This window comes from Urocitellus parryii, chromosome 3, assembly GCF_045843805.1.
Source record: "Urocitellus parryii isolate mUroPar1 chromosome 3, mUroPar1.hap1, whole genome shotgun sequence".
Taxonomy (NCBI): domain Eukaryota; kingdom Metazoa; phylum Chordata; class Mammalia; order Rodentia; family Sciuridae; genus Urocitellus; species Urocitellus parryii.
Genome location: NC_135533.1, coordinates 56,224,154 through 56,248,378, shown reverse-complemented (window position 1 = coordinate 56,248,378; position 24,225 = coordinate 56,224,154). Strand labels below are relative to the sequence as shown.

General features: G+C 46.3%; 1 protein-coding gene across 5 annotated transcripts in view; it reads right to left on the bottom strand.

The window, feature by feature from the left end:
• The window catches only part of Atxn7l1 (ataxin 7 like 1), a 235,206-nt gene that overhangs the window by 688 nt on the left and 210,293 nt on the right, over positions 1 to 24,225 (bottom strand). The window contains exons 8-12 of one of the 5 annotated variants that reach the window (XM_026395772.2): positions 17,920 to 18,112; positions 13,623 to 13,744; positions 8,115 to 9,099; positions 4,667 to 4,741; positions 44 to 2,870 (exon numbers count right to left, since the gene is read on the bottom strand). In XM_026395772.2, coding sequence (XP_026251557.1) covers positions 2,829 to 2,870; positions 4,667 to 4,741; positions 8,115 to 9,099; positions 13,623 to 13,744; positions 17,920 to 18,112 — 1,417 coding nt within the window. In that variant the 3' untranslated portion in view covers positions 44 to 2,828. Of the gene's footprint in view, positions 1 to 43; positions 2,871 to 4,652; positions 4,742 to 7,420; positions 9,100 to 11,870; positions 12,177 to 13,622; positions 13,745 to 17,919; positions 18,113 to 24,225 lie in introns of those variants that run through there. The other 4 variants (XM_026395773.2, XM_077795967.1, XM_077795965.1 and 1 more) reach the window with 4 other exon arrangements.

Below are 24,225 nucleotides of genomic sequence, written 5' to 3'. Positions count from 1 at the left end.
TCTTTCTTTTTTCCTTTTCTTTCTTTCTTTCTTTCTTTCTTTCTTTTTTTTTTTTATGGCTGACAGGTCTATGCATTGAGTTATGTTTAACAACCAGAGCTTTTGAGCCTCTATGGCTGGCGACAAGTCAGGAGATCTTCAGGCAAATAGGGGTGTGTGCAGTCAAGGGGCTGGGAGAGAAGGCTGTTGGGGGGTGTGCAGAACAGAAGGACCCAAAGGATACCACCCTAAAGATGCTTTATAGGCTGCTCCAGTTGAACTCCATGAAAATAAACCCAAAGAAAACCTTTATTTGCATTCCACTTTTCAAGCTGCAAGTTTTTAATACATCAATACAAAGTAAACCTGTGGTTGATTGCGAAAGAAGAAATACCGTGGGTTTTCCCTTTTTGCTCAGTTATCCATAAATGTCCTCACCTTGGTCAGAGCCAGTTTTTCAAGAAAGTAAGCAGCATTTGGTGAGGAACCTCTTTATTCCAGCTTCCATTTCAAGACGCAGGGAGCTAAAATGTTGAACCCGCTCCTTCAGTCCCTGTTGAGACATTATTTCTCAGAAGCAGCCACTTCATCTCTCAACCTTTGTTTTCCCTCTTCGAGTGTAAAAGTTTATAAATCAGAGGGTTATTTTGTTGCTGAGATTGGTTTTGTTTCTACTCCTGCAAGTTTTAAAACTCAAAATAAATTATAAAAAACATCAGACTTCTAAAACCGAACAAGACAAAAATTGTGCAAAAATAACAAAGATATGTACATACTTTTCGGTCTGAAGAAACATACAATAAAAACATAATTCAAAGAACATTTTAAAAATATAAACATTGCTTAAACTTTCCTAAGTTTCATATTGTTTCTGAAACTATTCTGGTCAGTTAGCTCTGTAATATAGTAAAACATAAATTATTACAAAATTAACACTATAAAAATTTACTTTAAGAATATCTTCTAAACTTTTTTTTTCAAAGGGTCTAACCTTGTTTATAATTTCTTAAACATTTATAAGTCTTAAAATCTGCCTTAACCTTTTTTTTAAAAAGAAAAAGTTAACAATCGTCCCTTCAATTTGCAGTCTCTTTTTTCCAAGACTCAAATAAACCAGCATATAAGTGCACTTTTAACACTGTTGAAATAAAAATGAAATCATCTGAACTAATGTCCTGGTACTTAATATCAACTCCTGATTTTTAAAAAAATCTTTTTTTATATTAAAAAATTTAGTAATCCTATAAGAAATACTGTCAGTGCAATTCCATCAATGCAGATCACTCCGTTAGCCTCCCACCTTTTCAGATTCCAATCGTGTGGTGAAACTTAACAGTAGTCTGATCTTTGGGTTGGGGGATGGGAAAATAAAGGAAAACCTTGGGATTGGGGGTTGCACCCAGCCGCGAGACTAGCATTTCTGATTTCAGGATGAAAGAGAACCTCCTAGCATCTCTGTTGTATGCAAACTTATAAGATTAATTAATAGCACAGAACACCTGTTTCACATTAGGAATTCCGTTCCTGATGATGATTCCTTATTAGAGTTTATGGTATTGCTGTTTCTTTCAAAACTCCAGTGTGAAAAACTTCATAGCTGCGATGCTCCAATGTCTCTCTTCAGCTCTTCCAAATGGCTCTTCACTAAGAGATGGCACGTCCTTTACCATTTCTTCTCAGGGGTGGCTGTCTGAGTTGGGGCATCTGAGAACAGAATGCACGCTCACTTCTGGGTGTAGGTGGGCAATGCAAGTTCCCCTCTGGGCATGGGTGGGCAATGCTAGTATTTATTTTCACAAGGGATTTGATACATGATCCTCCATGGAGGCTTTCCCCTTGAGGATCTTTCCTGTCCCCAGAGGGCAACTTGAGAACCTTTAGCTGAAGATCACCATGCTTCCTGATGGAGTGACTTTTTTGGTTCAGTGGCCTTTCCCCTGGGATTCCTCCATCTCTGACTCACTCAACTTTGGGAACCTGCACACCGTGCCCTGGAAGGGATTCTGCAGAATGGATTCCTAACAAACTCAGACCATCACAGTTACTTGGTCCCCACCATTTTTTAAGGGACATTGTCTCCTACTGGCCAGGTTCTGCTTTCTGCCACTCTTCCAGGTCCCCTCTGCTTCTCCCCTGTATGTCTTTTCTGGGCTGTACAGCTAGACACTGGTATTGGTAAACCAGGTCATTAAGCAGCCAATGTTCTCAATTTTGCCTGCTGGGCTGTAGAAATCTGTTGAGGGCACCCACATACCCTCTGGCTCTTTCCTCTTAGGATCCTCCCTAACAAAACCCCTTCCCCAGCATGCTGTCCAGGGGGTACTGGTGGGAGCCAGCCACTCCTGATGGCCAGTGGGCCCCTCCTGCCCTGTGAGTGGCAGGTTGGGGATGGGAGGGATGCGGTGGGAGAGAACAAGGAGAAAGAGCTCTGCATGTGCTAAAGTTCAAGAGCTTCAGACGGCGCCAACCCAGAACTGACATTCTGCGACGTCTGCTCTCAGGGCAGGAGCAAAATTATGGTGGGGTAGCAGCATCAGGAGTGAGGGAAGTGACCCCAAATTTGGAAGAATGTAAAAATGTGGCAAATGAAAAATGGAAAGAAAACACTGGTATTGTTTTCTGAAAGTTTCAAATCCACGTTCTTTTGCCTTTTTCTGTTTCTTCAAAAACAACAACAACGAAAAAACTGATCATTAAAAAAAAGAAGAAGAAGAAAGGCCAGAGCCACAGGCAGGGCATAGGGAAGACACGCTCCCCAAGGGCCCACTCCCCTCCCTCCTCCTCCTGCCATGGCCTCCTGGGGTGGGATCACAACCAGGAATTGTTTTGGAAGTGGCTTCATAGTCTTGTTATGGAAGAGTCCTTATCCTGCCCATTCTGTTTGTGTTCTTCTAGGAAAGAAAAGAAAAACTTGTTTCAAAACCATACATTTGGGATAGCCCATGAAAATTCAAGGATGGAGCCTCAGTTTTCTCAACCATAACAGAAAGGATAACATCCTACCTCCAGTACATGGCAAAGGACAGCTGTAATAAGCAAATGAGGTGATGGCTATAAAGGACTCCAGATATGTTATGTAGTCACCATGATCCTAGGACTGGAGGAAAACACAGGGACAAATGCAGTGGACATTCCTGGAACTCCTCTCCTGGAGAGAGGACTGGAATAAGTGATGTCTTCATTTTTTCCCCCTCTATTGGTTCACCTTTTCCTACGTAACCTACAGATGGCCCAATGAATTATCTAAGGAAGGAGTGTACCGTTGGGTTAAATACAGAGGCTTTAGAGAAGCAAGATTTGGGGTTCATGTTACTTAGCTTCTTAGGACAGCCATCTCCATCTATCACCAGAGTATACTCTTGTCCCTCATGGGGTTGTTACAAGTATGTCCATACAGTATGTAAAGGGCTTAGCACAGCTGCAGAGACAGTGCTCACCAAGTAGTAGCTGTTGGTATTATTCCGTATTTATTAAGTCTCACTGCCAGCATTCGTTTTCCCAGCAAGGGACCTGGAGCTATGGACACATGCTTGGTGAGGGTGAAAATGTATTCTCTAGACACACTCAGCAACCTCTGCCAGGGGCCCACCCACCACAGAAGCTGACTAAGCATAGAGGCGCCACCCTCCCAGACTAGCACAGATGATAGGCTGCAGAGGCTCAAGTGCAAAGAGGCCCATAGCCACTCAAAATAGTGGGGAGAGCCTTTGCATCTAGGGATACAAAAAGTTTCCCCGTAATCTTTTTCCCCTAAACTCTACCCAAGATTTGTGGGAAAATCTCAAAGGGCAAAACACAAACATGTTGCTCTTTAGTGTCTATAAAACATGACTGCATGTCCAAAACAACATGACATGTAATTGAAGCACAACCCCACCCCTGACCCTCCTTGCTTTCTTCACACACACACACACATACACACAAACTCCACTGAGAAAAATCATATCCCTGAGCTTGTACGTTGACTACTCTCACACCTCAAGTTCATAAAAACTGCTAAATCTATCCTGAATATGCCTAGCATGAAACCACATCTTGAAGGACAACTACAGTTCACCAGGCCTTTGAGAAAGCACAGACTGATAAATGTCACGAGTAAGCCCTTTAATCAACATCATCTTATTTAAATTTCACAATGCTATTAGGACGTAAGCATCAATTTTGCCCTTTTCTTTTCTTTTCTTTTTTTTTTTCAGCACTCAGGATTGAACTCAGGACCTCATGTGTACCAGGCAAGTGTTCTACCACGAGGCTACCCTTCCAGCCCAATTTTGGCACTTAACCGATGAAAAAAACCGAGACCCAGAGAAGCAATCTGTCTACGATCACACATCTGATAATAATAATAACAGCTAACACTTGTATGTTTGCTGCGTGCCAGGCATTTTCCAGAGATTTTATGTGAATAAACTAATTTAATTCTCACAAGAGCCTTACGTACGGCGTTAGTGGCCATGAGGGGCTCCCCTTTATACATGAGGAAATGGAAGCACAGAGAAGTTAAGTAACTTGTTCAAGGAGTAAAGTGAATAACGAGAAGGCCTAGCTAGGTTTGGGAGCCAGGTAATCACACTCTTTATCTAGAGCTGAGGTTTGAATTAGGGTCTGACCTCTGACCCCAATGCCCAGCCCACTCTTTTTGCCCTGATGTGGACTCTGTGGATCATCGTGACCCCCAGTAACTTACCGGTCGGCTGTGTCCTGGGCTGGATATGCTTGAAGGACTGGATTGTGACAAAGCTAGGCTGCTATTTTTCCCAACCTGAAAGACACCAGTGAAGCCCACTCAGACACCAGAGGCACCTTGGAAAGTCCCTCCGACACCACACTGCTGGGGGCGAGGAGCAGGGCTGTGCACGGGCCTCATTCTCTCACACTGCTTCAAAATGAGCCTTCTTCAATGGCAGAAAGTGACAATGATTCCCAGAGGAAAAGCAGGATGGTAGCGAAATCCTAATTTTGCTTCCCAGATGGACAGACTGCAAGTGTCAGGGTGAAGTATCTGGTGAGAAGCTGGCCTCTCCTGGAAGCCCCAGCGTGTCCACGCGTGGGCTACACAAGTTCACCTACCTCTGACCCACGTTGCAGACCCACCTTGTCTCCAGCCCAGATTCCCATGGATCATCGGTAGCTAAAAACACCTGTTTCTGCGTCAGGTTTCCTGGCCAGGAGACAGCATTCAGAAAATCAGCACAGTGGTGCTGGCTGCCCCTGCAAGTGCAGGAAGGGCAGGGCACTGTGCTCAGCTAGGACCCTGGGATGGCAGTAGTGGGGACATGTAGATGGGTCCCTTCCTCTGTGACTGTCCTTGTCACATGGTGAGCTGGGACATCGTGGGAGCTAATATCAGGGGCCAGTGCCTTGTTCCTGACTTGTTTGCAAAGGCAAGGCTTTTTCTTTTTTTGTACCAGGGGTTGAACCTAGGAGTGCTTAATCACTGAGCCACATTCCCAGCCCTTTTTATTTTTAATTTTGAGACAGGGTCTCACTAAATGGCTTAGGGCTTTGCTAAGTTGTTGAGACTGGCTTTGAACTTGCGATCCTTCTGCCTCAGCCTCCTGAGCCAATGGGGTTAGAGGTGGGCGCCACCGGGCCTGGCTGCAAAGGCAACTAGCGCTTTCAGCCTGTACACAGATCCTCCTCAACATCAACCCACCTTTGCCTAAAGACATTTGCCTGCAACACACAGTCTCAGTTCATGTCTGTTTAATATCTTGGTAGCAAATTCTGGCCTTATATCTACCAGACATAATTCAATGGATCCTCAAGTTGTCTCCAAAGCACAGGCTTATCTTGGATTTTTCAACTTTATGCTTTCACTCTCCCAACCTTCTAAGACCATCAGTGCACACCCCAAAGGCCATGGCCTTTTCCCAACACTTGGAAATCCCTGGAGGTGAACACCAGTGTTGATTCTCCTCCTGACAAGCACTCTGGTGGAGAAGACTCATCTGATTTTTTTGCCACTGCTTTTGATTGATTCATTGTGTCACCCAAGCATTTCATACAGTCCTGCAGATCCCAGAACCAAGAGAGCAGCTGTCTCTCAATGTGGAGATAGCCCCTTAACGGCACAGAGGCCAAAAGCCCGACTCCAGAGCAAAATGCCTGTCTTTAAATCCCAGACCTACTCTATTTTCTGTGTGAGCTAGGTAACCTTTCTGTGCCTTGGTTGACTCATCTCTAAGATGGGGGCAATGACAGGTAATTATTGAGTTAATATATCTGAAGTGCTTGGAACAGAGACATCACACGTGTCAGCTGCTAGAACTCTATCTAAAATGAGTGGGATATCATGATTTTGCTGTCCAAGGCATGGTCAGCAAACTAGTGCAGTGTAGTGGCCCTGTCTGGAAGTCAGGTTCTGTGCCCTGGGATGGCAGTACTGGGGACATGTGGGTATGTCCCTTCCTCTGTGACTGTCCTTGGTACATGGTGGGCTGTGTTGGAAATGTAGACTCAGTCCCACCTCAAGCCTGCTCACTCCAAATGTGCAGGTTTTTGGTACAGGGGACTGAACCCAGGGACGCTCTACCACTGAGCTATATCCCTGGTCCTTTTTATTTTGAGACAGGGTCTTGCTAAGTTGCTTAGGGCTTTGCTAAGTAGCTGAGGCTGGCCTCGAACTTGCCATCCAGCTGCCTCAGCCTCTCCAGACACTGGGATTAAAGGCATGCAGCATCGCACCTGGCAGAATATGCATTTTCACATTCATGTGCACATTCCAGCTTGAGAAGCCCTGGCTGTGTCCTCCATCCTGAAACGTGCTAGCACTGGCCAGCAGTTTATCTGCAGGTAGGGCCCCACTCCTATTTCTGGAACTGGGGGATCAGAATGGAGCCAGGTGCTAACAGAGGACCTGTATCTTGCACTCCTCTCACCTTGGCCTCGTTGCAGCTGTCTGGCCCCCTTGGGCTCCAAACTTGCTGTTGTTCGAGTGTGTACTTGTGACTCCCCCTCCCTCAGGAGGTGTTCTTCATGGGGTTTTAACAAGTCCCATACATGGTGACATAAAACATGAAGACCACTTTTAACCTCTGCCTCCCATCTTTCCAAAGTCCTCATCCCTAGCCTGGAGCAGCCTTATGGTTTAGCCCATGAATTCTAGGTCACTGGCCTCAGGCTGAACTCCAGTCTCTGGGCAGGTGTTGGTCCTCCCACCAGCTGGGCTGAGGAGTGGGTGGTAGCGGCCTTTCCTAAGTAGCTCCTCCAGCCCGAGAAGACAGACTGGATTTGGGACTGGGAACGGAGCCCAAGGGAATGAAACACACATTCTTCTTGGATCACCCACATTTTTGGTTTATTTTTGGTAATGGGGATTGAACCCAGGGGCACTTAACCACTGAGCCACATTCCAGCCCCCCTCCCCCCGCTTTTTTTGTATTTTGAGACAGGGTCTCACTAAGCTGCTTAGGGCCTCACTAAGTTGCTAAGGCTGGCTCTGAACTTGCGATCCTCCTGCCTCAGCCTCCCAAGTTGCTGGGATCACAGGTGTGTGCCATTGTACCCAGCTGGGCCACCCACGTTTTCCCAGCGTCCTCATGATACACGCATTTGGCGTGAGCTGCAGTTTTCCTTTAGGAAGGAAAGAGTTACATTAGGAGGGGGCATGGATCCAGGCAGCCTGGTGAACTGCGGACAATCTCCTGGGACCTGGGAAACCAGGTTACCACTCCCTAGCCATTAAACCTGCTTGGACCTTGGGCTCTTCCTGAGGGGATTCCAACAGATCAAATCAAACTTCTTAACACCAGAACTCTTTAATGAAATCATCCTGATAAAACCCAAGATAGAAAAATCAACAAAAGTGGAGTGGGGAACTCAAACGCCCCGTGCCTCAGTTTACCCATCTGTAAAGTGGCAACAACAATTCTACCAACCGCACTGGACGGCTGTGAGGACTAGATGGGGTGATGGTTGTAACGTGCTCAGCACACTGCCTAGCTCACAGTGAGTCTGTGAAGCGTTTGTTAAATAAACTGCTCTCAAAGCAGAGGGTGAAGGTCGCCTACAGGGAAAACGAGAAAAGGAGCCACGCTTGCGTTACCTGTCTGAGCCACCTGGCCAAGCAGGGGCACTGCCCAGCTCCCCCTGCCCCCCAGAGCCGATGAAGGCTGTGCCAGGAGGTCCCTTACCTGCCGAGAGGAGGTGCTGTTAACGGGCTCGGGCACCGGTGCAAGAAGGCCGGGTGGGTTCTTTTTGTGAACGCTATTCATACCAGGCATTTTAGTGATTTTACAGGCTTTGCTACTAGTGCTCGAGTTCTTACGCTTTTTTCCTTCTGATTTGTCAAAAGAGAGGGGCAGAGAAGACACGGCATTGTGTGAGGCCAGAGAGAGGTCCCCTGTGTGGAGCGCAAGGGAGGGCACAGAGAGGGGACAGGAGTCACTGCTGCCGCCCACCGTGCCCACCTGTCTCACTATGTCCGCGGGGCCGCCGGGCAGCGAGGTCCGTCCTGAGGGCTCCAGCTTGGCACTGAGTGGGCTCACCCCATTGTTTGAGTTGTGCACAGACAGACTGGTATAGGGAGGGGCCGCCTGATAGGAGTTCAAAGCAGAACTGGCATTCAGGACACAGTTCTTTTTGTGGGGCCCTGACAATGGAGACGAGAGGGAAGGCGGCAGGGACAAGGAGGAAGAGGAGGAGGAAGAGGAAGAGGAGGAGGAGGAGGAGGAGGAGGAGGAAGTCGAAGACTGGGGCTTCCTCTTTTTGTTACTTGGAGACTCGTCGCTACGGGCGGACAGGTCTTTGACTTTTGAGGATTTGCTGGTTTTGGTTTTGGATGGCTTGTGGGATGGGGAAGGGATGACGGCTGGTATCGGGGACACAGCAGATGGGGCCTTGAAGGTTGAGTCCATGATGCTGAGGGTGGCGGCCACATGGGGGAAAGCTGTGGTGTGGGACATGAGGACGCGCGGGTCCGGCGATGCCACAAAAGCTGCGTCTGAGAGCATGGCTGATGTCATTATGTAAGAAGAGGTGAGTCTCGAGCTGATGGGAGCTGAAGGAAGATACACAGCACCGGGGTTGCTGAAAGGCTGCAAAACGGATGCTGGAACAGGGGTGGTGATGTGGGCTGCTGGCGAGGGCATGGGGCTATCTGCCGCAGGAGGGATCTTCCTAAACATGAAGAGAAGAGCCAAAGAGAAACAGTGAGACATTGGGTTGGCATCGCTTGGGAGGCTCAATGACGTCTGAGCATCAGGGCCACAGAGAACACCCCGGCAGGACCAGACTATGGAGAATGAAGCCTTGGTGGATGGTAAGAGCTGAAGGATGGCCCTTCCTTATGCTGCCCCATTGCAACATCCAACAACTATTTCAATCCCTTTGTGGGTTTCCAGATCCTATTCTCCAAGCCTGTACTGGAGAATGGCTGATTTGGGTTTATCAATCAAAGGCAATGTTATTTAGAACGTACATATTTCCAGCAGTCTTCCCTCCTCTCTTTCTTTCTTTTTCTTTTTTTTTTTTGGCAGCGATGAAGGTGGCCTTTAATGAGAAGTGGTCATTTCACATTTAGGTCCCGATTTGAAGTAAGAAATGGGAGGACAGGGCCTGGCCACCTGGAAGTATGGCTCAGAGGTTCCACTTCCGGCTACTGCACCCTCTTTCCCTGTTCCCCACCTGGTGTGTGGCTAGAGGTACTCTGGGGATAGCCCCCTCTCCATGGGCCAGCACCCTCCTGCTACCTGCAGCCTCTGGTTACTCTGGGGAGGCATTTCAATGTTAGCTCAAGGTCGATGGTTCCATATGGCCATGGTGGTCGGGATCTTGGGAAATGACAAAGATGTCAAGTTACCCCTATCCAGGACTGACGTTTTTCCCTCTTTATCCCACCCTACCTCAGCTCTTACCAAGAGCTGTAATGGAGCTGCCCTTCACCAGATCCTCCTGGCCCCTGTCGGAAAAGGTGAGAATATGGGGACACTTGTGTGCAGAGAAGGGGACCAGAGCTTTCTAGTTTGTTCTGAGGGTACATGCAGGCTATGGTCAGGAGGACAACACAGGGATAGGAAAGGGGAAAACCACTGTTTTCTTCTTCAGTCTTCCTGGAGCTGGGTTAGGAGGTGTCTAAAAGCAAACTCCCTGGAGCCAGGGCAGGGGGTCATTCTTGGGGTCTCTCTGCAAACTCCGTCTTTTGACTTATGCTAGAAGTGGCTCCCACTTCCAATCTACAGCCTGGGGGATGCTCTTGATACTCTGGGGCCAGAAGGGAGGCATAGCAGCTATGGGGTCCCCACATGTTCCTCATTTTGCTGAAAAGAACATGGACCTCAGGAGCCCAGTGAATGTTTTCAAGCCAGTTCTTTCCTATTTCTTACACTGCTCCTTTCCCTGTTCCCAGCGAGTTTGTTCTCCTGGGCTGATCAAAAATCAGGAACTAGCTTTCTTTCTCTGAAAGCAGCCCTTGAAGGCAGGACCAGCCTAGGGCCTGCACCTTGGATGGGGCCTCACCCAACTCTCCCTCTGGAGGTCACCCCGAAGCTGTGGCTCCAGACCCAGGTGCCAAGGAACTCTGGACAGAGGCCACACTGAGAAGTAAGCACCTTTCCTCACATCCCTTTCTCTCACAATTCCCTTCTCTGCCTCTACTTGGTGGAGCCTGTGGCTCCCATCTTCAGGGTGGAATCCAGAGGAATCCTGAATACAGAAGCACAGTGTGCTTGAATGTCAGACCCAGATCAAATATAAGAAAAAAAAAATATTGCCAAACCCACAGCGGCTATAATGGCACTGGGTGGCCTGAAGAATGTAAAAGCTCCTTTTGGCACTAAGCTAGGTGCTCCATAAATATTTTTTTTGCAATGAATGAATGAGTGAATGAATGGATGAATGGATGGGTAGGTGGATGGGTGAGCGGGTGAGTTCTTAGCAGCAACATAACCGGATTGTCAGGGACTATGCATGCTGGGCAAGGACTCCCATAGAATCAGATTGGAAAGGTCTACATACATCCTGAGAATTGAAATTGTCTGCCACTGGCACTGGCATTTTACACCCACCATCCCTTCCTTTTTTTTTTTTTTTTTTTTGGTCAGTACTGGGGACTGAACTCAGGGAGCTTTACCCCTGGCTGAGTTCCCCAGGCCTTTTTATATCATTTTGGAGACAGGGTCTCGTTAAATTGTAATCCTCCCATCTCAGCCTCCCGGGGTAGCTAGGATTACAGAGGCGTGCCACCATGCCTAGCCACAATCCCTTCCTAACAGGGCTGGGGAACTTTTCTTAAGAGTGTGAGGCACCAGCAAACTTTCTTGCTGTCTTTGTTGCCTTACTCTGGTACTAGAGGCATCCCACTCAAACCTTTCCTTGGCTCAAGTTTCCTTACCAACTAAAGTAGAGCTAGAAATACATAGTGGCAGAGGTTTGGCAGCTAACAGGTTATTTATAAATACCAGATGGCTCATTTAGGGAGGACCCCACTTGATGACCTTGAATGGGATCTACTTTTAATTCCTCAAATTTATATTTTCCCCATTAAAGAGTAAAAACTCATGCTTCAACTTGGGTCAACAAACAGAGTTGACGTCCTAAATCATACCTGGCCCTCACTCAGGATCGGAATCGGTGTTACTTTTGGCATATGCCCTATTCCTTTCTTTCCTCTCCCTACTAATCCTCAGTGGTCAGCTGGGGCAGGAGGGAACCAGGGCAGCGGAGAAGTGGTGCAAGGGGCTGTCCCCGGGAACCCCTGTCTCCCACACTGAACAGTTTGTGTGTTTTCTAGGTGCCAAATGGCCGGGGATTTTAGCTTTGCTGGGCTGTGCCCTGGTGTAAGCCTTGCACACTGGCCTAGGGAAGTCCTGTACAAAAGCCCACAGATGCGAATGAGTTCCTGACAGTGCCCATCCTCCCCTGCCAGCTGGCGTGGAGATCCAGATGCTGACCTGGCTGAAAGAGAATACTGTGTTGGCGTCTCCTGATGCAGAGTTAAATGCTTGTTAAAGAAAAAAGTGTCTTGGCCGTTCCTTTTCTTCCTAATGTCTTCCATGCCCCCATCGGCTGCCATCCCTCCAGGTTCGGGCCCGTCGGGGCCTGGGGTTTGGGCAGCGAGGTTGAGAGGGCAGCGTGGTGCTACGCTCTCCAGAGTTGACACCCAGGCAGCCCCAATGTTGCTCAGTGACAGCAGATTGGTTAGGCAAGTCCTGAACAGGGGGGAGGGACCTGATGCCCTGTGGCTCGGGCTTCTGTGCCTGAGGAGGAAAGGAATATGGAGCTTGAGCTGATAGGACACCAGGGAGCGAAAGACAGATCAACACATTCCTTCCACGTGTCCGGGATTTACACTTCCATAACACAGGGCAGCCAAGAGCTGAGAGACTCACCAGGGCAGGCTGCCATCTTGGGGGGAACAAGCCCAGAAGGAGAGATCACTGAGCAACTGAGATCATGGTCATCAATCCCACACACAGCAGCACCCCTGGGTTGCATTTTTGAGTGGACACAAGTAGAGGTCAAGGGTGCCCTTTAGCCACACTGGGTAGTCACTTACATGAGAAGAAACAATAGGCTTCTCTTGTGGCCCTTTCCTCGTTTATGTGAAATGTCAACCTATAGTCCCAGGTCCCCCGAGAGAGCTCAGTGCAGACACAGAGGGGCTCATGTCTACGAGTTCACTGTGTAAAGGGGCCGAGGTTCCAGAGCTGCTGGGAGAGGAGGGAACCGAGGACTGGGCAAACTGTGGATGCCGTTCCCTCCCACTTCTGGGGAATGCCTTTTCTGCCTTTCCAGGACCGCTCTGGGCGGGCTCGGGGTTGGGGTTTCAGCTGTTGGCTTTCCTGGACTATCTGGGGCCAGACTTACATGATCCATGCTTCCATGGGATTATAGTCTCTTCAGAGCTCCTGTTGGTAGGAGCAGGGTAGGGGGACACCCAGAGGCTTACATTGTCAAATGGCCAAAAGGTAGCTCTTTGTGTGTGTCATGGTTTGTTGGGGTCTAGGCCTGTTGTTCCTTCATAATAGCATTCTATCCAATCGAGGTTTCTTCCCTTTTGTGAATCCCCTATTAAGATGAAAGTAAATTGGGAAGTGTTGGAGAATAAAGGTCCATAGAGAAATGGAACACAGGTTGGAATTTAGGGAAGAAAACAGGACAAGCGGAGGTGAGGAAGGGGCCCAAAGGAGACGGGAAGGGCCAAAGATAAACTTAACCAACTTCACAGCATTGCTCAGGGTCTGCCCTGTTGGCAACCGAACACATTTTCCCCACAGGACAGAAAACAGTTAGAAATTGGTCTATAACCAATTATAAAATCTTTAGTAGTATTGCTATTGTATCATTAACATCACTAAAAGCATATTCTTAATATCCTTAGATGCTCTTAATAGTAGTAAAAAGGCCCTGTCAAAGAAATATGGTCTTATCTAATATCCTTTTTGTTTAGTTTAGAATATTACCAACACAGAAATGATCTTCAAAGAAGATAAAAAGTATATATCTAGCACATCATATGTATTTCTAGAAATCTTCAGGCAAACCATGAAGAAGAGCTGACGTTGAAGAATTAATCACAAATCCTGATTTCAGACTCTCTTTGCTCTGTGAAAATGCCAACTGCTGACGTTTATGTAGAAGTTAGGGTTCGGGTGACTGTGGGGCAGCTCTGACCTTACACTGCCCGGAACCTGCTCACTTACTTCCACATCTGTGAATTCAAGTGTTTCTCTACCATGGAGTTTAGTGCGAATCGAAAACGATCCCATCTTCTATCAAACACATAGTACCCTCGTCCCATGAGGCGACTCCCGAATGAGCAAAACTGTGAGGAAAACAAAATTTTAATTTTGATTACAGGTTAATAAGCTAATATAAACCACACAGAGAAAAATAACATTTGCATAAAAACACACAGGGGTACCATTTTACTCAAAATAAAGAAGCAAATAGTACTGAAGGCAAAAATATTTCGGTGGTGCTGTAATTTGAGCTTGAGATACTCTGCAGAACCTCACGTTCTATCTACAACAATAGCTACATTCAATCTTCCTTGGCACCAGGGGCCACATTCTCGACTCCTGGGATTGGGCCAGCATTTCAGGTTAAAAAGCAAACAACCATTACAAGCAGCCAGGGAGACTTTTCAGAGCTCCATCTGTTCATCACATCATCCATCTTCTCAAAGAATTTGGGGCTCCCTGCCTCCCATCCTTGTAATGGGAAATGCTGGTTCTGGTGCCATGGGCCATACCTTCCTACGTATGTCACAGAGGTCACAGAGCCACTTCACTTCTGTCCAGGCTAATGCCTTCCTTTCCTAGGTCCAGACTTCAGCTCCCTGCATTGGCCCTTGCAGGCTGCCTGGGGCCACAGCATGCTTCCACGCTTTTGCTCCTACTGCCCTTCTGCCTCTCCTGCTCTCTTCTCTTTGACAGTCCCCCACTCAGTGCACTAATCAAGATTCTCATTTCCAATAGGCTCATCTGATGGATCTTCCCCCTGCGAGCTCCCCTGGCATACCTACTGTATATTCTATTGTACTTCACCTTGGAGTAACTACGTGGCTATTTCATTTTACATATACAATGCTTATGTACCTGATGGCTATTAGTGTATAAATAGCAGGGACTCCATTCTCTTCCTCCTCTGTATGAGAATCATAAAGGTTTGTGATAAAGAATTGATCTGGCTGGGTATGGTGGCTCATGCCTGTAATCCCGGTGGCTTGGGAGGCTGAGGCCGGAGGATCATGAGTTCAAAGCCAGCCTCAGCAAAACCAAGGTGCTAAGTAATTCAGTGAGACCCTGACTCTAAAAAAAAAAAAAAAAAAAAAAAAAAAAAAAAAAAAAAAAAAAACACAAAACAAAATAGGGATGTGGCTCAGTGGTTCAGTGCCCCTGAGTTCAATCCTGGTACACCCCTGACCAAAAAAAAAAAAACAAAAAAGGATTGGGGAGACAAAGCTCCTCCAAAATGTTTAAAGCAAACCATTGCATTTAAAATAGATGGCTGAAATATGGTCATTCAAATGTTTAGCAAACACCACTTGATCATAATGTTAGGACAACTGGAAAGCCAGATGACAGAGTGGCCTCTGAGAAGGTGACATTAGGCTGGTCTAGAGCTCAAACAAGTTTGCAAATGACTCCGTGACTCAAATGCAGTTTTCCCTGCTCCTCAGCCCTGCAGCAGCTCCCTGGCCTCTGTCCCAGACATAGTGCTGATTGGCACCCACTCCACAAACCCGTCTGGATCCAGCCTTTGGAACAGTTTTTAGGAGAAAATATAAGACCTTCCCTTTGTTCTGTTTGTGCTTGTATTTGGGGGATTTTGCATTAAAATATTAGTGCCCACCAAATCTGGTATCACTGATGAACACATTTTTTGTGTCCCTAAGTTTTTATTGGCTAAGCAGGAAAATATACCAAGGAATTTTCCAATGCAGAAGCTGGTCTCCAGCTGTTTGTAGGAGTTGTTCTAGGTCTAGACATCATTTTCTTCCTTTCTTTTTAAAAAAAAAATATTTGTTTTTTAGTGGTAGTGGGACACAACACCTTTATTTATTTATTTATTTTTATGTGGTGCTGAGGATTGGGCCCAGAGCCTCACATGTGCTATGCGAGAGCTCTACTGCTGAGCCCCAACTCTAGCCCCTGGACATCATTTCTTCCTTCATCCCAATTGCTAAGGACACATTGTTTATTTCAAAAATGATTTACTGTATTAATTGGCCATGAGACTAGACAAACCAAAGAAACAGATCTGTGGCTTTTCCATTTAAATCAGCAAAACATTAATGGCACACAAATGTGCCATGTCCGGAGTTTAGCTAACCTACTACAGCAGCTTGTCCTGGGGACGGATATCTTGATGTCCCCCAGAGTCTGGCCTTCTGGGAGAGCCCATCTCTCTTGCAGACTTGGGAGCTCTTGATCTTGGTTCCCCACCTATCTAATTCCACAGATAAAAGACAACGCAGCTGCTGAGGCTCCCTTCCTGATTGGCATACTGTGTCCTCAGTAGGAAGCCGATCTGCCCTGTGGTCACCATAGGCCCTGCTGGCTGCCAACCTTGCCCACTGCATCTCCTCTCACCTGGACCTGTCTTCCTCTTGCTAAGAACACCACGTCTTTGCTCTTTTTTTCTTTTTAATTTTATGTGGTGCTCAGGATAGAACTCACGGCCTCACGCATGCTAGGCAAGTGTTCTACCACTGAGCCTCAGCCCATCCCCAGCCCTTTTTTAAACAAAAATTTAATTAAAAAAATATTTTTTTAGTTGTAGATGGACACAATATCTTTATTTATTTATTTTTATGTGGTGCTGAGGATGGAACCCAGTGCCTCACATTGTGGCGAGACAAGTGCTCTACCACTGAGCTATAGCCCCAGTCCTTCCCCAGCTCTTTAAATGTTTTGTTTAGAATTACAGACTCTCTGAGTTGCTCAGTGCCTCGTTAAGTTGCCTAGGCTGGCTTTGAACTTGAAATCCTCCTGTCTTGGCCTGCCGAGTTGCTGGGATAAATAGTTGAGTGCCACAACTCTTGGCTGAAGATTATTTTTAACTGAGAGAACACGTCATCTTGGAAGGTCCATTTTCTGTGTATCCCTTTCCATTCTGTGCATAATGCCACTGAGTGAGGACGTGACCCTGGAGCCGCAGTGGCTGCACTGAAACCATGCACAAAAGGCACTGATGGCTACAGAGGTTGCTCTTTAATTCCATGACATCGTGGAAAAGCTGAATCAAGCATGGAAGCACACACCTCTAGCCTTCTTGCTTTGTGACTTAATTAAATATCCTTCATGTGTATGCAGATGACTTTTCTACTACTGGCAGGAAAAGGATTCCAAGTCGTTCCTAACTATTTCTGTACAGGATCATGAGGCAATCTCAGGCTCTAGATGAGCGACAGGTAACCATCATCCCTGGAAGGACAAAGTGGATGTGGCCTTCATTCATCACACAGATAGGAGGGAGGAGGAACTCACTCTCTCATGGTGGAGGATTCATTTAACTTACTGGTCCCTGAGATCTAGAGGTAAGTCAAAGCCAATCGTGAACAGCTCAGACTGGCACCAGAGCAAACCACCGTGGTGTCCCATGTTGCAAGCCCCCTGCATTTGGCACCAGAGACTTCCCTTCTCATGTGCTCAGAAGGCAAATATATACCAGCCTCTAGTTGATGCCTTGATTACTCACTTTGATTTCAATGGCCTGAATTGTTAAAGTGAACTATTAAGGAATTGGAAAGAAAGTGCCCTGTTTGTTAATAAGCAATCATGCTGACACAAAATTCTTCCTCCACTCCTCAACTCCCCCCACCTCCATTCCTCTCTCTCTCTCAGTTCTTTTTTTTTTTTTTTTTAATACACCAGATACACTTTTTTTTTTTTTTTGGTCAATGAACCTTTTAATCAATCAATTAATTGATCAATTCATATGCGGTACTGAGAATTGAACTCAGTGCCTCACACATGCTAGGCAAGCACTCTACCACTGAGCTACAACCCCAGCCCACCCTCTCTCTCAGTCTGGCACCATATGGTCACAGTAATAACCGTATAACTTAGAACCAGTAGGGAGAACACCAGCGAGGGCTGGTACCTGACACATGGCTAAGATGGATGGCTTCCAGAGGAGCCCTGCTAACTTTGGACATCAGACACTTCATTTTTAGAAGGACAAGGCCAAAAGGTTAGCTCCTGAGTTCATTTACATAAATGTCATTTCTCAAACATTTTCACTTCCAGGTGGGTGGGCCATAAGTACCCAAGTATTTAAAGGATTATAATCGGGCAGGAGCCCTTTCCTTTCTTTCTGTGATGTTCAAGGGCATTTGTAATGCCATCACTTAACCTCAGGGTAAGCCTTTGGTAAAGCTCTGTGCTGACACCTTCTCCTTAGGAATTGGAGCCTCTGCCTTGATCATCAAAGTGCCTGAGTGAGGATGTGACCCTGGGGAAGCCACGTGGAAGGGAACAGGAGGAGGCCTACCGCAAGAGGTCTGGGATGGTGCACGGAGAACTGACAGTCCAACCTCTCAGATTCGTCGCCTCCGTCCATCTCCCCTTCATCACTGGACAGTCGGCTGGTGAGGTCACCTCCAACCGGGGGCAGAGGGGGCTCTGGCGCGTAGCCACTGTGATTTGAAGACGCACTGCTACTTATGCTATTTGCAGATGATGGTCTATAGGCAAGAGTGGAGAACAAGCAGAATCAACTTTTCTGAGGTAACAAGAGCCATTCAGTCTCCTGGTGCCCAGAAAGCAGCCTGATTACTCTTGCTACCATGCCAGGGAGGACTGGTAGAAAGCAATTTTGCCAAAGGAAAAAAGTTAAGGCTGAAGGGTTAAGTGACCAGCTCTCTACAGTAGGTCAGAGGAGTTAGGTTCTCCCCTGCCTGCTCCTGAGGGACATGATCCAGGCAGGAGGGGAAGGCCCAAGGGTGAGCAAAAAACTATCAAAGAGTTAATGGAACCCAAACTATCTTCTATGAATTCACCCACCTGCATGTAAAGTGATTTGTACTCACCACACGGGCATTTCCCTTAGAAAGTGATCTTCTAACCAGGTGAACAGGATTAGACCAAACCACAAAATACCAGTAATGAAGAAACAGCCCCATGCCTACTGTTCTTGCTATTCAACCACGACTTTCAGAAACCGTTATCACACTGGCATCATAAAAGCTGTTGTCCCAGTGATAGGCCACTCTTTCCTGACCCCAATGCCATGCCAATGTCTTAGTCCTGAGCTGCGTGTAGTTTAAGAGCATCTTCTAAGAATGAGTGCTTCAGTCTGATTTTTGACAAGCCACTTTCCTACCGCCTGGCATGGTTGGCTCCTCGTAGGTGTTGAGAGATTTTTCTCAATGAAGGAATGAATGAATTCCACGAATATAAGGAAATCTAACAGATGTCATCTCAATTATGACGAAGCTTATAAAAAAGCAATGTCACAATAACAGGCAGCATTATAGACTTCCTAAGCAGTGAAAAGCAAGACAAAACAAGGCATAAAGAAACAGACACATCCATATTAGTGAAAAGTTTGAAGAGAAATAGTTGTTAGTGGTCTTTACTACTCAACATTTTTATCAGTTGATTGATGTGGGAGGAAAAAAGTTTTGGGGAAATCAGTTTTTTTTTTTTTTTTAAGGAAATCATTTTCTGATTTCTGCTTTGAAAGCGCCTTGCCCCCATCACTTGAAGTAGCATTTTTGATTTGTCACCCTTTTCTCTCATTTTCACCCTGTGTCCTTTGTTGCTTTGAAATCTCAGGTCTCAAATACCTGAATGCAATCAGATTCAGAAGCACGATCATTTAAAAATCACAATGGTGTAAAATGACCCAAATGTCCACCAATAGTTGAATAGATTCAAGCCTGAAAAACAAGATCAAGCGCTATTAGTTTTTTGATTTATGTCCTTCAAGACTACTTGACTTTTTTTTTTTTTGTACCAGGGATTGATCCCAGGGGGCACTTAACCACTGAGCCACATCCCCATCCCTTTTTATATTTTATTTTGAAACAGGGTCTTGCTAAGTTTCTTAGGGCCTCTCTAAGTTACTGAGGCTGGTTTCAAACATGAGATCCTCCTGCCCCAGCCTCCCAAGCTGCTGGGATTACCAGCATGCCCTACCATGACTGACTCCTTGACTTTTTTATTTTAATTTTTTCCAAACTTTAATAATGTGCAATACATTACACTTTACATAATAAACAAATAGCTACCCATATTGAAGGTGTACAATGTGTTGATGTGATATATGCATGTTTTTGAAATGGTTACTATAATTGATAGAGTTAACATATCCCTTACCTCCACTAATTACCATTTTTTCCCCTGGAACTGAGAATTAAACCCAGGACTTTGCGTGCTAGACTCTACTGCCACGCTGCACCCCTGGCCCTGTGTGTGTGTGGGAGTGGGAGTGGTATGGGGTTTGAACTCAGGGGTGCTTTTTAATTTTAAGATATGAGTGTTATCCCTATATTGCCCAGGCTCAAATTTATAATCCTCTTGTCTTAACCTTCTGAGTATCTGGGATTGTGGGTGTGTGCTACTGTGCTTGGTTCCATTTTTTCTTCCAATGGTGAGAATTCTCAAGATCTACTTTCTCAGCAAATTTTAAGAATATAACATACTATTATTTAGTGTAGTTACCAGATTCCCCAGAACTTATTCATCTTATAACTGAAAATTACTTGGATCTATCCATTTCCCCTCATCCCTCAGCCCCTGGAAACCTCTGTTTCTATGAGTTTTTTTTTTTTTTTAATTCTACACACAAGTGGAATCATACAGTATTCTGTCTTTCTCTATCTGACTTATTTCACTAGCATAATGCCTTCAAGGTTCATCCATGTTACTGAAAATGTCAGGATTTCTTTTCTTTTTTATGCCTGAATAATATTCCATGGTGTTATATGTACCCAAACTTCTTTATATTTTAATCCATCAGGAGACACTTAGGTTACTTCCATATCTTGGCTACAGTGACTAATCCTGCAACGAATGTGGAAGTGTTAATCAGGGCAGAAACATCATATATATTTACTTCTTGGTCCCTCCCCCAAAGCCAACTAAAAAGACAGCAAAGGAGTAAAAAAGATATTATCCCTAAGAAACAAAGAGATCAGCAGGGATATGGTGGTAGTTATGGTGATGACTTCCCAATATCCATTTAGCTCCACACCAATAACAATCTCTCTAATCTTGCTTACTAATGATTGGTTTCAGAAAAGGTCATGAGAAATAAAATAACATTTATTTTGGGGGGTGGGGGATTTTGGAAAGACTTTTCCGACTTTTAAAAAAGAAACACTAGGCTTTGGTGGAAGATGTTGATCACTGGAGAGGCTGTGCATGTTGGGGGTCAGGAGGCATAAGGGAAATCTCTTGGGTCAGTTTTCCTGTAAACCTGAAGCTGCTCTAATATAAGGAATTAAGAGAGAGAGAGAGAGAGAGAGAGAGAGAGAAAGAGAGAGAGATCCATAAGGAAAAGTGGTCCTGACTTCATCAGAACCTAAACAGGTGGAGAGATGACAGAGCTCATGGCAGCTGGACTGACATGCAAGTCGTTTCTACCACTGCATACCACCAGGTACCTGGCTCCTGCCAGGACAGCTCCTCCCCACCTCGGTCAACTTCTTTATTTGTTTTTGGTACCTGGGATTGAACTCAGGGGAGCTGGACCACTGAGCCACATCCCCTCCCTTTTTGTATTTATTTAGAGACAGGGTCTCACTGAGTTGTTTAGTGCATTGCTTTTGCTGAGGCTGGCTTTGAACTCGTGATCCTCCTGCCTCAGCCTCCCGAGCTGCTAGGATTACGAGTGTGCACCACCACCACACCAGCTTATGTCAACTTTCTTTCTTTTTTTTTTAAACATTCATTTTCCAATTGTTGTTGGACACAATACCTTCATTTTATTTATTTATTTATTTTTATGTGGTGCTGAGGATGGAACCCAGAGTCTCACACATGCGAGGCCAGCGCTCTACCACTGAGCCACAACCCCCGCCCTTCAGTCAACTTTCTAAAAGAAAACAAAGGTTTTCCAGAGAAAAGGAACTAGAGAACCTCTAGACATGGGGCCACCAGGCTTGTCCGAGGGCAGGAGTGGGACACAGGGCTGTGGGCTCTCATTGGTCAGGGTGCCCAGGGTGCCTATCTCCAGACACTCTGCCAGGCACCAGAAACTGAGTGTCCTGGAGAAGAGGCTTAGATCTCGCTGCTGTGAGCCCTCAGACAAAGGGCTGGCTGCTGACCAGTCCCACATACAGACTTCCACCAGCCTCTTCTAAATATGAATAGTCAGGGATTGCCCCACCTTCCTGGAGTAGACCAACATGAGACTGACCAGTCAAATGCAAACACACAAGTGGAACAGGCCTGGAGGAAGCAAAGATAATGAGGGAAAGAGGAAAAACTGAAAACCTATCTTCACAGATACTCACATGGTATTTATTACCAGGCTGGGGGAGCAGCTCAGTGGTAGAGCACTGCCTTAGCAACACAACAAAAGAATGGTATTACTTCCGAGAATTGATAGTGTCTTGTAAAATATCACAAGGAACCATCAGATTAAAAAAGAATCAGATAATAAAAAATGTTAAATGTATCATAAATGTATTATTGAACACACAATGTTGAAGGTGAAGTAAGAAAAATCTTTTAGAAAGTACAACCAGGACTTTTAAAGAGAATTAAAATATCAGGCTGGGTGAGGTGGCACACACTTGTAAGCCTAGTGGCTTGGGAGGCTGAGGCAGGAGGATTGTGAGTTCAAAGCCAGCCTCAGCAATTTAGTGAGGCCCTAAGCAATTAGTGAGTACCTGTCTCTAAATAAAAAACAAGAAAGGGCTGGAGATGTGGCTCAGTGGTTAAGCACCCCTGGGTTAAGCATTCCTGGGGAAAACCAGATCTGTGCCATTCTTCGCAGAAAGACACTGTAGGAGCTACTCCGTCAAAATCAAGGAGCAAACTAAGAAAGAGGGGTACAGCAGGACCTGGAAACATGCTCTGTCACGGATGGATTGAAGAGATATTCCAGGTGGGCAGGAGCCACTGCTTTTCCTTCTAAGTCAATACCATTTGATTTCTGAACTATGTGCCTGTATTACTGTGATTAAAAAATGAAGTCTAATCAAGGAAAACATGGTTGAAACACTAGTAAACTCCAGGTGCCAAATAAAAGAGGGGAGGAGATGAACAGAAGAGACTTCTGAGGAGTAAGTGAGCCCAGGAGCCATGTGCTCTTGTGTAGAATGGGCTCTGAGTGTGTGTGTGTGGGGCGGGGGGGGGGGGACGGGATGGGGGACGAACTGTGGGAATAGTACACACACTGCCTGAAAGAGTTTGCTGGAACCAGCATGTCTCAGAAAACACAAGGCGTGGGCAGGAAGGGATGGGGATTGGGGCCACTAGTCACAAGACAGTGTTCACAAAGTCACTGGAGGTTGTGACTTGCCACCCACTCTTTCCTCCTGGACACTGCATCACCGGGCCCCTCTCCACCTACCAGCTGAGACTAAAGACAAAGTCTGGGATGGTGGGTGCCTGTCCAGTGCCACTCAGAAACTCAGGGAAAGTCCCACCCCACCACTTTGAGGAACTATAGCATCCATCTGTCCCAGGGTTCTGGGGCAGAGAGTGGAAGGCAATGACCTTAATCGCATCCTTTCCCTGTGCCAGGCATGTTACATACATTTTCTCATCCCAGCCAGCTTACACGCTGCCTTAGGTGAGGGAAAATATTATCTGCTGTCTCAGATGAAGAAATTACTGGCAAAATTCATAAGAAATGAGATGTTCTGTGCCTGTTTGCTTGATCGCAAAGTCCCCCCAGACTGAGAAATGGACAGACCTAAGCCAAGGAGAGAAAGGGCTTGCAGCAGTGTGGTGAGAACATGATGCTAAAGAACTGAGTTCTTCCACTCCAGGCTCATCCTTGCCCTTACTCGGGGACATGGGGCCTTCTGCCATGCTCCGAGTTTCCCTTGGGAGTCTAAGAGTCATTAGGCTTTGCCATTTAACACTCCAGATCGTGTGAGCATCCACAACACGGGGGATGGGCCCAGGTTGTGCTGGCCCAGGCTTCCCAGCCTACCTCTTCTTCCTTCTTCCCGGGGTGATACAGCCTGGCTTGTCAGAGCCCAGCTCCACCCTCTGCCCGCCTCCTCCTTTTTAACAGATTCCTGGTGAGTTTGGCTGAGCCAGTCATCTAATCATCCTTGGGCTCTTCAGGGCAAGTGATGTGTGCTTTCTTAGAGTTGGGGACAAAGAAACACAGCACATGTTTATGTGCTACAGTTCTGGTGACTATTATCTCCCAAGGTTCGTATGGTGGAAGCTTAGCTCCCAGTGAAGTGGTGTTGAGGGGATGGAACCTTTAAAAGGTGGGGCCTAAGAGACAATGAGATCCTGGGGGCACTGGCCTCAGTAGGATTGCACGCTGGTCTCTTGGAGTATGTTGGGTCTCTCAGGAATGGGTTAGTTCCTCTAAGAGTTGTTATAAAAGACTGAGCCTGGCTTCTCCCTGATCTCTTGCTTCCTTGCTCTTATATGTTGCTTCTGCATATGGCAGTTTCCTTTTCTGCTTCTCTGCCATGTGTAATGCGGCTAGGAGGTCCCTCACCAGAGGCCAGGGCTAGGCTGTTTTGATTTTCCAATCAGCAGAATCATAAGTCAATTAAACCTTTTTCCCTAATACATTCCCAGTGCTAGGTATTTTGTTATAACAACACAGCTGGACTACGTATGTCGTTCAAGGGCCCTAAGATTTCAGGCAGAG